The sequence below is a fragment of the Seriola aureovittata genome, chromosome 15 (genome assembly GCF_021018895.1).
Source record: "Seriola aureovittata isolate HTS-2021-v1 ecotype China chromosome 15, ASM2101889v1, whole genome shotgun sequence".
Classification (NCBI taxonomy): domain Eukaryota; kingdom Metazoa; phylum Chordata; class Actinopteri; order Carangiformes; family Carangidae; genus Seriola; species Seriola aureovittata.
In genome coordinates, this window is record NC_079378.1 from 18,601,764 (window position 1) to 18,617,933 (window position 16,170).

The 16,170-nt window shown below is 39.3% G+C and overlaps 1 protein-coding gene across 24 annotated transcripts in view; it reads left to right on the plus strand.

The window, feature by feature from the left end:
• Nucleotides 1-16,170, plus strand: part of dlg2 (discs, large homolog 2 (Drosophila)) — a 213,284-nt gene that overhangs the window by 108,377 nt on the left and 88,737 nt on the right. For 19 of the 24 annotated variants that reach the window (XM_056398380.1, XM_056398385.1, XM_056398384.1 and 16 more), the window contains one exon: nucleotides 167-226. The exons of the other annotated variants lie outside the window; for them this stretch is intronic. In XM_056398380.1, coding sequence (XP_056254355.1) covers nucleotides 167-226 — 60 coding nt within the window. The remainder of the gene's footprint in view (nucleotides 1-166; nucleotides 227-16,170) is intronic. 24 annotated transcript variants of the gene reach the window in all.

Sequence of the window (16,170 nt, forward strand, 5' to 3'; positions counted from 1 at the left end):
CCCATCCTCATCAATCTTAACCTGTTTGAACATTTTCCTTTCCCCCTCCACTCAACATGTGACTGGGTAACCATTATTAATGCTTTTTCATCCTGATACATTGCTTGGGTCTCTCTGTCTCTCTCTATACTGGCTAGTGATCTTGTCTTTCATTTCTTACCTGCAGCCTGCACTGGTTACCCGTTTTGATCTTGCATACCCGAGTGTGACCACAGCAAACTACATGGCAAGTTTTATTTTATTTTATTTTTATTTTACCTCTGAGGAGTTAAAATCTCAGTTTCTATTTTCTGCTGTTACTTAGAACCCTTCCTTTATTTCTGGGTCCCTGGCCCAGAGGTTTGATGTCCCCTCAGTGTTGCATGGACTTTGTTTTGGTGTTGTCTTGAATCTGTTGCCTGAAGAAGATGGCTTTCTTTTTCTGTCGGGTTATTGCCTTTTTTTTTTTTGTCATACCCACACTTTGTTAAAATAATGTGTGTTTGTGGCCCATTTGCTTGCCATCAAATTCCATGTACTTGTTGTGGTGTTTCTGTGATCTGGTGTTAATTTGTCTCTGTTAATAATCATGTATCATAAGTGGAAGATTCTGATTTAAGCTACACATACAATGAATAATGAAGCATATACACTGTAAAAAAGAAGAAGCATAAAAAACGGTCAAATGACTGGCAGCAGTGGCTGACAAACAAAAACCGTAAAATTAAAGTAACAAGAGACACTAAGATTCACTGTAAAGTCCTAAAAAGTTTAATTTTTTTTTTTTTTTTTTTAGCATTACTTTAATAAAGCTTAAACAAATGTTACTTAAACTAGTTAATAACAAGTTTACCTGCTGATCTGATACTTGCCCCATCAATGTGTTCTTTTAAAATCAAACTAAAGACCTTCCATTTCTTAAATGCTGTAGGACGGTGCTTTTAAACCAGCAACACTTAATTGTGTACCCCACCATCTGGTGATATATTGTCACTCCTGGTTCTTCAGCATTATCATGAACTTACAGGTGATGTACTGCTGTGGGTCCTTGGCCTGTTAAATGCAGTTGGACACACCAAAGAATATTCAGTTATATCTCTTTGAATAACTCTTTGAATAACTTTGAATATTTGACATGCTTCTTATTAATAACTTCCATGCTGTTGAGATCAGTAACTGCACACTTCTTGGGGAGAGTTATAATACAGTGACTGCCATATACCCTACACACATCAATGTTTACATTAACTTCAGATCAAACCAAAGATATTTAACACCAGAGAGTAAAATCAATCTGTTTATATCAGGTGTAAATATGTGTGTTTGGAAGAGTGCTACCTGCAAGGCTGAAGGAAGGCCTGAAGTTGTCGATACTAAAAACCCCACAATGCATCACAGCATATCGCCCGGCAGTTCTTGATCTCAGCAGACTAGAAAGAGACAGAGTTGTTCATGTTTATCAAATTACTTTATTGTACTTAATTAGTTAAGGAACACCACATTAGAGATAAAGATAGTACTTATGATCAAAGCAGTATGGTACTTATTAGGATTTTTTTTTAAAAAGGCAAATAGTATAATGAACTGTATATATTATGTACTGTATAGAAGAGCACTTAACATGAACTTGGATTCATTCATTCATGGTGTATTGCTTGGTATTAACTGAATAACACATTAATTAATCAAGGGCAGAATTAGCCTACATTGATTAACAGCAATAGGGACCAACCAATATGTTTTTTTTCAGGGCTGATTCCGATTATTAGTACTCAAAGAAACAGAAATATTTGGAACTGATACCAACGCAAAGCTACTGCTACATCAAGACACTCGCCATGGCTTCCAAGTTTCTATTATTTTCTATTATTTTGTCCATGTTATTTTATCAACAAAGATAGGCTAAATAACAGAAACACCTCTGTATAAACAGTATAATCTTCATGAAGGACGATTTATTGCAGGGCTGTTGTATTACACTATATCAGTTTTAGCTAGATGTTCCTAATAAATGATCAATTGAGTTTACATTAATAATTATCAACTGTATGCACAGGCTGCAAAGAGCCTGATTGGAATTAATTGAGTGCTTTTGGTGCTGGGAACTGATACTGGCTCCCTGGCAGCCTAAAGACGTTGTTTAATACTTTTATCATATATTATTATTATAATCACCATATAAGACGTTTTAACCCTCCTCTTCCCCTTTTAAAATGTAGCGCAATAACATGTTTACTCAGAGTATATTACCTTTCATTAACAGCAGTGAGTGACCGTTTACATGCTGACATCAGTGTAGTGTGTCATCGCCTCTCTCTGGAGTTTCTGTCACCGGTAGAGTTTATTGCTGCTCTATCTGAACACAGTTAATGTTGTTGTTTTCTTCCTTACACTGACTAACTACCTGCTGTACATTTAAACTTACCAGTCCTGCTCTAGCACCCACATCTCTCTGCTGCTTATAGCGAATTTTTACTGATTCAACATTTGTTTACATGCTTTTCAACTGACTGTTACTTTAGCTAAGTTACTACTGATTAGTTACTTTTGCCGTTAGCTCTGGTTTCACTCTCTCTCCCTTGCTGGGTGTGTGTATCTCAGACCAACAAATTAACTTGTACATAAGAGTGTTGTGTTTTTGTAGCTTCAGAATATTGGATTGTGATGTTTATTACAACTTCAGCGATGTCTGCTGTCATGCCATCGTGCCGTCGACACACAGCTCCGCTCGCTAACTGGAGCTACAAACAAAATAGCATGTTTATTCACAAATCCCTTAGTTGTCATCTGTAACATGGGTGAACAATGAGGAACTAGGTGATGCCTGACGATGGGAACCATGAGTTGTAGGCTGGAGACAAGAGTGCAGACCAAGCGACAGCTGCGCGGGAGACTTCTGCTCCTCAGTGTGTTTCCTGGTTCTCTGTCTAAGTTTACAAGTGTGTACAAGACAGTTTTCTCAGTCACTTTACTCATTAACTTCACTCATTTACCTCTCATGCCGAGTTCGTTGAAGCTTTAAACCATCTGACAACATGAACACATACTAGCAACACACAGTAAAATTAGCTACTTCTACATTGAAAAAAATGCTATGATGGCTAATCGTGGTTTGATTTTCACTTTAACACACGTTAATGAAGCAGTATAAACATACATATTTAATGACATTTGTTTATCTTTCTATAGCATTATTTTATCCGAAATAAGCAACATGAACACAAACAACGTCACAAAAATAATAGAGTAAATGCTTTCTTGATATTTTTGCAAGATATAAATTCACTTATCACACAGTTGTCATTGGCCAGTTGCCTTGATGACAGTCAGATCAACCAATCATGCTAAAATGCTCACGATAAGACAGCCAATAGCATTTGTTTCATCGTTGTGACATAGCAACAATAGGAAAATATGATTTGTTTTAAAAGAAGGAAATGTGTGTATTTAGTTTTATATAGACTATTTCATTTTGACCAATTAGGTCAAATATTGTTTTTGTAGGGTATGAATAAAAATTGAATAATGTATGATAGTTTTATTGATACCTATGGGTTTACACAGGCACACAGACACACACACGCAGACACACACATGGTACAGTATACAGAACACCATATTTTAGTGTTTGGGAACTGACCGAAGATCTAGTTTATTGAACAAGGTTCCCTGAGCTGATGGAATCAGATGGCCAGAGCAAATGAATTGGTCATTGTCAAATTTGTACTGTTTTCTTTTATTGTATATGGCACATGCACAAATACACATAGTAAAGTCTAGGCAGGAAAACAACAGCAAGAAGTGCCTGGGTTCAGCTTCAACCCTGGTTCTTTCTTGCAGTGTTGCTTGCATGTTCTCCTTGTGTTTCTTCCAGGGACTCTGATTAGTAGTACAAAGACATGCACTTTTAATTAACTGAGGACTCTAAACTGTCCATAGGTTTGAATGTGTGTGTGTGTGTGTGTGTGTGTGTGTGTGTTGTTGTTGTGTGATAAACCATTTTCCTGCTTTCCTTCCAGTACATGCTGAGATTAGTACATTCCAGTGCTTCCAACTTTTTTTTGTTTGAAGTTTGAATGTTTGATGTAATGAAAAAAAGTTTGCTTCATTTGCATCCAGAATTACAACGTTTGAATGTAAAAGTGCAAATAAATGGAAAACTAATAAGATTTACCCTAAAATTACAGAGAAAAACTTTAAATTGTTAGTATATTTAAAGTTATCATTAAGTTACAGCATGTGTGCTGTGTTTCTCTTCTCTGATGACCCTTTTTAATTGATTAAAAATTATTATCTGGTGCTTTAGTTTTGTGAAGGAATCACAATATCGGCAATTAACTGTCTGCTTTTGGCAGCTAAAGAAAAGTCATCACTGATTGTACTAAAAGATATCTAAAAGCACAGACTGTGTTGATAAAGATGTGCGTAATCACTTTATCAGTAAGTAAAGACAATGTGCTGCAGGTTCACTGTGACCAAGAACCAACAGGGGATTGAAGATGCGCTGAACAAATGATTGACTTTTCCTGTTCAAACCAGTTACTTAGGTTTAAGTAGCTGTAATAATGATATGCTGATATATTAGAATATTTGTTTTTAGGTGTGTGATCAGTGAAATAACACTGGCAGTCACACCACATACACTGTGGAAAAAATAATAAACCTGTAAAAAAAAAAAAAAAAAAAAAAACGGATACCGTCAAATTACAGTAAATAACCATAACACAAAATTACATGAAATAATCTGTAAAAACACAGAGCAGATTTTACAGTCAAAATTAATTAAATTACAGTTTATTATTGTTGGTAAATGTTCATTTAAGAGTGGAATAACACATATATTATGTCAAATAACATGAAAAACAACTACCTTTCAGGTTTATCTGGGTTAATTTATGGCTTATCGCTCTCGGTACAGTCACATGTTTATTATGGTAACTATGACAACTCAGATCTGGTACACACAAGGGTATCAGTCTGCAGGTTGCAATACTTACGGTTGTGCCCACTTACAGATATGCCCACTTAAGGTTACACCCACTTCCAGTGACGTCATGCCGCTGCTCCTCCGCATCAGAAGAGCCAATTAAAGGGAGCGCTTTGTGTTTCCTGCTTGCTTCTACACTGTTAACTATTAAATGAAGCAATTATTAACTATCAACTTTTAAATAAAATCAAAAATGCAGACAAAAACATCTCTGTGCGCCTAAAACCATATATATATATATATATATGTAGATGCCACAGTGGCCACTGGATCTTACGTCAACGTTGCTGCCATATTGGTCTGGGAAAGACTGCCCTGTAAACAAGCATAAGTAAACAGAGGAGCTGCAGTTTTTGTGGATAAAAAGTTCTATAACATTTATATTTCTCAATCAATTTCAATGAGTCGTTTCTATATTCAAGGGTTAATGATCTACTTGCAGTGAAAATTTAGTCACTAGTTACTTAGACTAAAAGTCACCGGAAATAAATAAATGTGGAATTATGAAATAAAAGTCCCCTGAAATTAATAAAAATATAATCTTAAAATAAAAAGCTATTTATTTATTATTATTTATTTATTTATAAAGCTATTTATTTATCTATTGACTCAATTATATATTTATATTTACATATATTTATATATTTCTACATTTATAACCTATATTTATTTGAGAATTTATTTCATAGCAGTATTTATTTATTTATGTTTTTTATTTATTTATTTAATTTTTTTTAATATAGTTTTGACTAAAATGCCATTCCATAGCATTTCTCTCTTGCCGGCTGTCGTGGTTTTGGCATAATATAATGTTGTATAACTAGAACCACAGAAAACACAATAACTACTTATTTTAGTCAAACATGTCAGCACTCAAATGTAAGAGTAATTTTGAGTGTGTGTAGATTCTGTTCTTACCTAAGAACAAATCCCAAATAAAAAAACATTGGTGAATGTCTTCGTAAAAAGTGCGTAAGTGGTTTTTAAGAAGAAGCTTTGTGTTTCTTAAATCAGGCTCAGCCTTTCTATATAATACCTGGAGTTTTCACTCAAATATTTTTCTTTGTAACTTTTATTAGCAATTCAAACCCTTTGGTAACTTTTGATATGGAATATTAATTATTCTTGATATTTTGTCAATAAATAATTCACTGACTAACTGAGAGATAAATCAATATTGAAACTAAATTTAAAATGCACAGAGAGAGATGAGTGTGTAAGGGAGTTGTGAACAGGCCCAGGGCCACGAATTCTGTTTTCAGCCTTTTTGTTTCCTCTCAGCCTTGGGACTTTTGAATGAAAAATTGCTTTAATACAGCTAGTGTAATTATGAAGGCAACAGGGAGGCAAGAATTATAGTTTTTTCAATGACCTGAGGAAGTGTAACCGCTCCTTCACTGGCCAAATTAAGCACCACGCATTGGAGAGAGTGACTCAGGGTAGACATTATTCAGTCTAACTGCAGCATTGTTTATTGATCGTCAGCCTCTCCCCATGGTAATATCAGCTTGTAAAACCTTATTCATTTTTTTGCAGCAATTATTTCTCTGTCAATCAGGCAAGGTGAAGTCTGTGAGTGATAAATAGCAGTTTAATGAAGGCTGCAGCAGCCGTCCCTGGTTTGTGCCTGCCAAGGGGTAGCAGAGGTCAGATCAACGGCTCACTTTGTTAGAACAAACTTTCATCCTGAGGGGAAGAGATCACTTTTTCTGATCAATTCCCTGTTGTCATAATTCCTCTTCTCTCTTCTGATCCATACACTGGGAGGCTTTTATTGCTTCTTGAAAACTCTCAGATTTGCTCAGATTGGTTTTTCAAGCCACTGTGGGTGAGTGGGGATGTGGATAACAGCAGTTCCACCAACAATGAGGATAGGAGAATCATTTTCACTCAGATACTGCACAAATACACTTCATGAGGGCATTGTACGGGTCGCTGGTGAAGCTAAAGGCTTTCATTTGAGTATCATATCCACTTATATGTAGTGCTGCTTTTCTGTACACAAGACATGTCAGGCTTATTTTTGTAGAACCATTAAAAATGCAGACAATTTGAAGTGATTCATGCTACAGCAAACCAGGGTCAGGGTTAGTAGTTCATTAGTTTATATAAATATAACCCAGACTGCAGCAAAGACCAGGCTGAACACGATAAAATTTGAATGTATGTCAGTAAAATGTTTTAATTTGATATGACGTTATAGAAATAACCCTTAAAACACTGAACTGTCTGTACTGTAGACTGTTGTTTAAATGCAGTAAACAAATGTCAAATTTAAAGTAATACCTCTCCAACTCATCTTTACATGTGATTTTGTAATGAAGCATATAAAAATGAATTTTGATGGCAGGACTGTTTATTTTGTTGTCAGAATGACATCAAATGTCTTTGCTCCCAGCAACTCAGAGTGATAAAGAAGGCTGTAGTGAAACTGTTTGGCCAAAACATAAGATTATTAGACTATTGTCCTTGAAACTGGCTGAATATTATAAAGTCAGCATCATCAGACAATAAGGCAAAGTTCCATCATTTTGAATCTCTAACTTTTAACTTGACAAAATTATATATTTTAAAAGCCAGAAGGGTTTATGCTCTGGGAATGTATAGATGACATATTTTAAATGTGGGGGTAGGCTTTATATATGTTCCTGCTTCTTTCATGGATTAATTTCTTGTTTGTGACATTGACGCACTGTTCCTGGCTTTTATTGTATAAAGGACTGTACCATGTGATAGAAGTGAAGATTCAAATATTTGCCCTGAGCTCTCTGCCACTTTGAAATGCAGGCCCATTGTGACACATTGCATTTTAACAGAACACAAGGCCATGTAAGCTTTATCTTCAGACATAACTTTCAGCTTTATTGATCATTAATTTATTAACAAAGAAAATAATGTCTGTTCAGCTTCCGTCGGATTTAATAATGTGAGAAGACATCTCTTCTTAGTTTCTGGATTGAGTTACTGTATTTCAAAGTCTGCAGTTGAAAGATATTATCTATTTCATTTTAACCAATGAGACAGTTCTCAGCTGAAAAAATACAGCATTGATCATTAAACTAAAAACCACTTGTGTTAACATTTTCCTGACCTACAACCTCTTGTGGCCATGCAAACACACACAGAAATGCAACATACAGTATGTACATATTGAATTTCCATATATGAAATATATGTGCATATAAAATAAAAAGGTGTAAAGAATTACATGTATGAGACCTATGGAACAATTTCATATATTGACATAGCCTATATGTCCTATATTTGTCCATGTATGTATGCTTATATTTTAAACATGTTACATAAATATATATCTATCCCAAAGCCTGTCAATATATGTTGATATATACAGTGATAGACATGTTTAAAACTAATGAGGAATTCATGACAAAACATTTATAAAAATATAGATGGGTAGTTGTTTTAAAAAACTTGCATAAATTGAATATATATCAAGAAACCTCTGGTCTCTGACATCACACTTATCTCTCATTAGTAACCTCAGATGAGGTTTTAGGGGGCTAGGGAAAGGGAAAAAAAAATCATAATGTTGTGGAGGTGGACTTCACAGTTTATCTTTCACTGACTGTTAAAATGGGTTTTTCTTGTCATCAAATGCAAGCCACTTGTAAATGAAGCATAGATAGATAGATAGATAGATAGATAGATAGATAGATAGATAGATAGATAGATAGATAGATAGATAGATAGATAGATACTTTATTTATCCCCTTGGGGAATTTCATGTGTCCATTAGCTCATTGTTAATAATAATAAAAACATATAATAATATATAAACAATAAAAATTATTGTGCTGAGGTGTTGTATAGCCTGATGGCAGTGGGAACAAAGGATCTCCTGAACCTCTCTGTTCTGCAGCGCAGTGAGATGAGACGTTTGCTGCACCTGTAGCTGCTTCTCTGTCCTGCCAGAATGTTGTGGAGAGGATGGTTGGTATTGTCCAAAATGGCCTCCATCCTACATTGCATGCATCTCTCCACAACAGTCATGAGTGAGTCCAGACTCCTGCCAAGCACAGACCCAGCCTTTTCAACTAGCCTATCCAGTCTCCTTGTGTTCATGGCGGACATGCTGCTGCCCCAGCAGACTGCAGCATAAAAAAGTACACTGGCCACCACTGACTGATAAAACATGCAGTATTTCGCTGCAGACATAAAAGGACCTCAGCTTCCTGAGGAAAAAGAGCTGGCTCTGCCCCTTTTGGTAGATGGCATCCATGATCAGGGACCAGTCCAGTTTACTGTCCAGGTGTACACCTAGGAATTTATAAGTGTGCACAACCTCAATGTCCTTCCCTCGAATGTTGACTGGCTGAAGGGTGGGTCTAGACCTCCAAAAGTCCATGACCATCTCCTTGGTCTTGGAGGTGTTCAGAAGGAGGCAGTTCTTGTCGCTCCATTCACTGAAGGCCATCATCAGATCCCTGTACTCCTCTTCCTGCCCGTTTCTAATACACGCCACAATAGCTGTGTCATCCGAGTATTTCTGGATGTGGCAACACTCAGAGTTGTATTTAAAGTCCATTTATGTCATCAAACCTAGAATGAACATAATGATGCACTGCAAATAACCCCACAGACCCATCTTCCCATCTCTGTAAAAGATCCGGTTCTCGCCGCCGACACTCAGACACACTTTGGGGTCCTCCAAACTGATTTGTTCTTACTGGGTTTCTATAGTAGGTCAGTTTTGTACACTTGAGCCAGTTTCCCCTAAAATTGTTTTTTTCTTCTTTGCTGATGGAAAACCCATTTGTGAACATGAGTTAAAGGTGGTGACAACTCTCAAAGAATAAAAACAAGACTAAGTAAAAACCTAGTATATAGCTGGACCGCCTATGGTCAAATCCTGATTTTTTTTTTAAGTGCGACGTCATCTGATAAAATCAACAAACACATTAATTAAAGACAAAGACTGTGCTGTGATTTAAGCTATATTTCATTTATAAAATGATCACTCAGAGTGAAAGTTACAAGAGACAGAGTAGTAAGTTATTTTTTCAGGCTTTTGCTTTTATTTCAGTCTTAGTGAGAGAAAGCAGCAAAGGGCCAGAGGCTGGACTGAAACCTGGGTGTCCAAATGGCACATGTTCCACCAGGTGAGCCAACAGGGCTCCCCAAGACAGACTCTTTCTTATTTTGGCTCTCACAAAGAGCACAGCGTCCATCCTGGAACAGTTAAGCCTTTATTTACCTCAACTACAGAACATAACAGATTTTTATTTGAGGCAGGTCTTTATGTCTAACTCTTTCAGTTTGATGTGTGAAATTGGTCATAGCAGTAAGTACGAAGCATCATTACTGATGACTTCTCTCTCTCCCTCCCTCTCTCCTGCTCTGTCTGCTCGCTGTGTGTTACGTTTAGTTATTCCTCTGCCTCCTTTAATGATAATGATACATGTAATGAAAGTAGTTTATTTGCCACAATGGAGGCGAGACTACCAGCTTGTAGGGCTGGCCCTGCTGTTGTGGCCCAACTGAAAATAAGACATGGATTGAACAGTTCATTATAAATTGTTGTGAGTTATCATCCCACAAAAGAGATTAGCTCTCAAACAGAGAAAATGGAAATGGAAGCCATTAAACAGCAGCAGCCATTAATACTTACAGAGTGCTATCGTACCTTCTCAGATCATGAGATGGAGCCTGACTGCCCAGAGGAGAAGAAAATCAGAAAAGAGATCTCAAAAGTGTTTCATTTATTTCTCCTAGACAACTATGAGATCTGAGAGAAACCAAAATGAGACTATAATTTATTTCCCCCTCAGTTTTTTTCTACAGGAATAAAAGACAAAATCTCAAATTAGTCTCATTGTAAGTTTCAAATGAGATCTTATCAAGCTCTAAAATAATTCTCAGATTTTCTCAACTTTGGTGCCTCTTTTTGTTCTCAGGCAGAGAAATTGGAGGGTGAAATCTCTCTATGAACTCAATCTATTCTCATCCCAGCCTTAAGTTTCACAAATTCATACATCTCACACTAAGCTCAGACAGAGCAAACAATGAGGTCTTTGCAAGCACTCACTCCTCTTTCCATGAAATGATTGTGACAATGTGATTTATTTCATTTCACCTGGGTAATTGGGACACATAATGTAATCATTGCACCTGGTCAAAAGTGATTACTGATGCATTTAAGTAGGAATAAACAGAGGATTGTGTCTGAAAACAAAAATTATTCCAACTTTCTGGGCAACAGTGTAGATGGCAGAGGTATACATTAATTTAGATGTCACAGTCAGTTTATTCATCACTACATAATGTGTGAAAATCATTTCATAATATCCTCTCTGTCTCAGTTCATCAGCTGACATCACTTCTGGGACAGTTTTACAACACACAGACTAATGTACAAACAGGAAGGAATCCCAGGTCACTGGGATTGTGTTGTGTGAATAAGAGGGAAAATGTTACGAATCCCGAGCAGTAGCTTTAGTTTATTGTTAAGTGGACATTTATTATCTCTTTTCTATTGGTGCACACAGGTGGAGTAATTTGTCTGTGAAGAAGAATGAACAAGAAGCAGACGGCTTGAGATGTTATGAGTGCTTGAGACTTTTGATGTTTTTTTTTTAATTGTCAGTTTATTATTATTTTAATAACTAACAGCTGAATGACAGACTTACGAGCAAGGCAACATTCAGCCAAGCACAACCTAAAACAACTGTAAAACCACCAGAAGAAAGGCAGAGTGATCCGGTCGACTTGTTCAGTCTCAAAAAATCAAAAATCCAACACAAGAAAAAAAGGAGGGAGGATCAGGAGGATCTCTTGCACGGAAACCTGGTGCTCATTGACTCAGCCCTTGTCCTCAACGGATGATGACATTCTAATCTCCTGGTCAAAATTATTGAAAACAGGTACTTCAGGCATTTCAGGTACATAATTCAGGATATGTTTAGAAATAAGTACAAATGAACAAATTTTGTACAACCAGAATAATTTAATATAATGTCCAAGGTTAGTGAACAAAAGAAAAAAAAAAGTACCCCGTACACAATTATTGGCATCTTTACTGATATTTACATGCAGAACCTTTAACTACAAAGAGAGCCTTTGACCACTTCTTGCAACCATCTAGAAGCTTCTTGCACTTGTCCGCAGATAGTTTCTCTTCCACTGCTATGTGTTCAAGCTCTTTTAGGTTTGCAGGAGTCCTTTTTGCAGTGGCAGATTTCAGCTCTCTCCAAAGATTTTCAATAGGATTTTAGTCAGGAACAGTAATCTTCTGATTTCATCATTCCTTTGATACAGTCAATGCCTCCAGTACCAGAGTTGTGGTGTCCTGTTTGGCCTTTGCCCATGGAGCCTTCTTGGTTTAGTGTGTGCTGTATGAAACCACCACACCAGACTGCTTCAGGTCAGCCTGAAGCTCTTTAAATTCTTGTGGGGTAATTTCCTTCACAGACTTCTCTCATTGAGTTTGTCTATAGCTCCACATCCTGAAAGCATCTTAATTCAGGTCACGTGGTCAGTGTTCATGATCACTTATTATGTTTGGTGTTTTACTGCTCCTTTACAGGAATTTAGACTTGTTGGCTGGCTATCAGTTTTTTCTTAGAAAACAAATGGTTTGAAATGTCAACATACTTCAAACTTTGCAATAATGACTGTAATGAAAACTAAAATTATAGTATAATCCTTTGGTACTGTAGTTATTATAATCACTGTAGTTACTGTAGTTTTTTAGTCATAGACCTGTGTATCTATCTTTCTTTGAGTGTCTGTGTGTTTTAATGTGTGCTGGCCTATGGCACATCATTCAGCAAGTCAAGGTCAATGGCCAGATTCAATATTTCAATCTGGGTCAGCATGCAGCTATCAAAGTTCAACAGTGTGTGTGTTTGTTGTGTGTTTCTGTGTGTATGAGTGTGAAGCATGTACTTAGTTTCATGTATTTTTTTTGCAAATTGCCCATTAATTTGGTGGGATTGGAGATGTGGTTTACAGAATATCAAGTATTTTCATCTGAAATACTTCAAAAAATATTTAAATTTACTTGATGCCCCCAGACAGTGGCTGTTTGAATGGTTATAATCGTCAATGCCACCATTAAATTCACTTACTATCTTTTGTTCAGTTGCAGGATTGTGGATGAAACGATATGAGGTCATGATTTTCTCGCCCAGTTCTTAAGGAAACCATTTCTAAATAAAAATTCTTTGTCTTGATCTGTTTCTAGAGCCATGGCAGGAGCAGGAGACACAAGTTGAGGGCAAATGTATAGATACATTTTATTTATTTATTCTATTTATTTTAACAAAAGCATAATAGTTAACACAAAGTAAAGAAAACTACAATGAGATGTGGTGGTACAGTGGTCTGCTCTGGTGGTATACTCTGTTGAGATAGTGTGTGTATGGGTAAGTGAGATATGTGGTGTGAGGAGACGATGTTGAGTTTCATGAATCAAACAAATATGTGCAGGGGAGAAGAAGGGCTCCACTCAGGTCAACTCTGGCTCAAAGGTTGTTCGGGAAGCTTTGTTTGTTTGTGTGGCCTCAATAGCTCCATGTGTTATATTTTGTGGTGATGGTTGTATACATTTGTAATGTTACCCTGCGGTGAAGCAAACCAGACAAAACATTGCTTTCAGAGTTTGTGGTTTTGATTATTAATCTTGCAAAGGAGTTCCACACAACAGAACATCACCTTTGTTTGTCAGACATGGTGTACAATGAATGCATTGCCTCTTCCTCACCATCACAGCTGAGGTGCCTTTCATCCTCTTATTTTGTACTTGTCTTTTATTGTTTCTCCAAAGCTTTTGTTTCACTGTTACACCTGTGTCTTTTTCCCTCTCATATACATAATCAGTGTGTTCCCTTCCTCTGTACTCTGCTCTTCATGGGTTGAGGCTGTCTTGACATCTGTTAATGCAGCTCAGGAAGAATTGTGGAACTTTTTCGCTCTGTTAATGCAAATATGGCAAAACTGTTGTCATTGTAACGGGTATGGAGAGAACCCAATAGCAGCACAAGTGAACCAGGCTTTAGTCTGGAAACAGTCTTTATTTGGCAGATCAAAACAGGTACACGGCTAACCCGAGGATGGCAGCAGAGAACTGGATTCAGGTGAGTATGGCGGGGTGTGGATCCGGACCTTGAGACGGATGACCCCTCCGCAGGGAGATCCATGTCAGAGGGAACAGGCAGGAAGGAGGCGTGGACCGTCGGACGGGGACCCCTAGGTGGGGTGGTGGTATCGGAGGGCTGGTCAGGGTGATCACGGTGGAAGTCGGAGATAAGGTCAGGGTCGACGACGTGGTGAGCAGGAATCCAGGACCTCTCCTCCGGACCATGCAGGCGGAACCCCTACATCAGAGGCGTCCACCTCAGAATAAGGCATCTGGAGGATGGGCACTGAGGTGAACCTGGACTTGAGGGTCTGGAAGGCCTCATCAGCAGCCAAAGTCCACTGGAAGGTCACTTTGGAGGAGGTGAGGGTGGTGAGAGGGGCGGCCACAGAGCTGTAGTCGCAGATGAAGCAGCGGTAGAAATTGGCAAACCCCAGGAAGCACTGCAGTTGTTTGCGGGAGTCAGGAATAGGCCAGGGGGTGACGGCAGAGACCTTTGCTGGTTCCATCTGCACACTGCCTTGTGTCACAAGGTAACCCAGGAAGGAGACGGATGAAGCATGGAACTCACACTTCTCGCCTTTTACAAACAGGGAGTTCTCGAGGAGACGCTGGAGCACTGACTGGACATGATGAACATGTTCCTCCTGGGTCTTCGAGATGATTAGGATGTCATTGACAAAGACCAAGCGGTTGAGCATGTCCCTAAGCACGTAATTCACCAGGGCTTGGAAGACGGCAGGGGTGTTGGTGTGTCCGAAAGGCATTACGAGATATTCATAATGCCCCATGGGGGTGTTGAACCCTGTCTTCCACTCATCCCCCTCTCTGATGCGAACAAGATGGTAGGCATTGCGAAGGTCAAGCTTGGTGAAAATGGTGGACCCCTGAAGCAGTTCAAAAGCTGACGAGATAAGAGGCAGAGGGTACTGGTTCTTGATGGTGATGTCATTAAAACCCCGGTAGTCGATGCAGGGTCTAGGCGTCTTTCTTCTCCACAAAAACGAAGCCCTCCCCGGCTGGAGATGAGGAGGGGCGGATGATGCCTGAAGCCAGGGATTAATTTATGTAGGTCTCCATAGCCTTCCTTTCAGGGGCGGACAGGGAGTACAGACGGCCCTTGGGTGGTGATGTGCCAGGCAGGAGATCAATGTCATAGGGCCGATGCAGAGGCAGAGACGTCGCCTTGGCTTTGCTGAACACTTGGCGGAAGTCGTGATATTCCGGGGGCACCCCGGAGATGTCAGGCGGGGCCCTGGAGCTGGGAGTCTAAAGCGGCGAGGAAGCTTGCTTCAGGCAGGACAGGTGACAGGAGTTGCCCCACTCTCAGATGGTCCCCGTCTCCCAGTCAATGTTGGGGTTGTGCCAACGGAGCCAAGGATGACCCAGGATGAGAGGCAGGCGAGGTGAGTCCAGAATGTGAAACTGAACAGTCTCATGGTGGTTGCCGGACAGGATCATGGGAATCTGGACGGTCTGGTGCGTGACTGTGCCCAAATGGTGGCCATCAAGAGCCCGAGCGGGAACCGTATGAGGTAGAGGAACCTGCTCGAGCCCCAGCTGCTGAACCAGCCCCTCGTCAATGATACAGGCGTCCGCCCCAGAGTCTATTAGGGTGGCCAGGGTGTGGGGGCCATCAGGAAGGAGGAGCCGGGCTTGGAGCAGCTGTCTTTGGTTGCGGGGAGGTTTAACAGTTGTTGGGCTCACCAGTATCCCCCCTGTTACTGGTGAGCCTTGGCTGTTACTGGGGCACTTGGAGACAAAATGACGAGCCTGCCCACAGTACATGAACAGGTTAGACTGGCGACGACGTTCCCGTTCCTCTGGAGTGAGAGAGGTGCGGCCCAGCTGCATTGGCTCAGACACCCCCTTCTGTTGCCATGGTGAGGATGAGGGACTGGTGGAGCCCCCTCGGGAACCGACAGACGGCAGATGAAGAGGGACCCCTTGCCGCTTCTCTTGTCTGCGGGCCGGGAGATGGAGATCAATCTGCATGGCCAACTCAATCACCCCGTCCAATGTGGACGGAACGTCATGGGAAACCAGCCCATCCTTAATATAGTCAGCCAGACCATGGAGGAAAGCATCACAGAGGGCTGCAGAACTG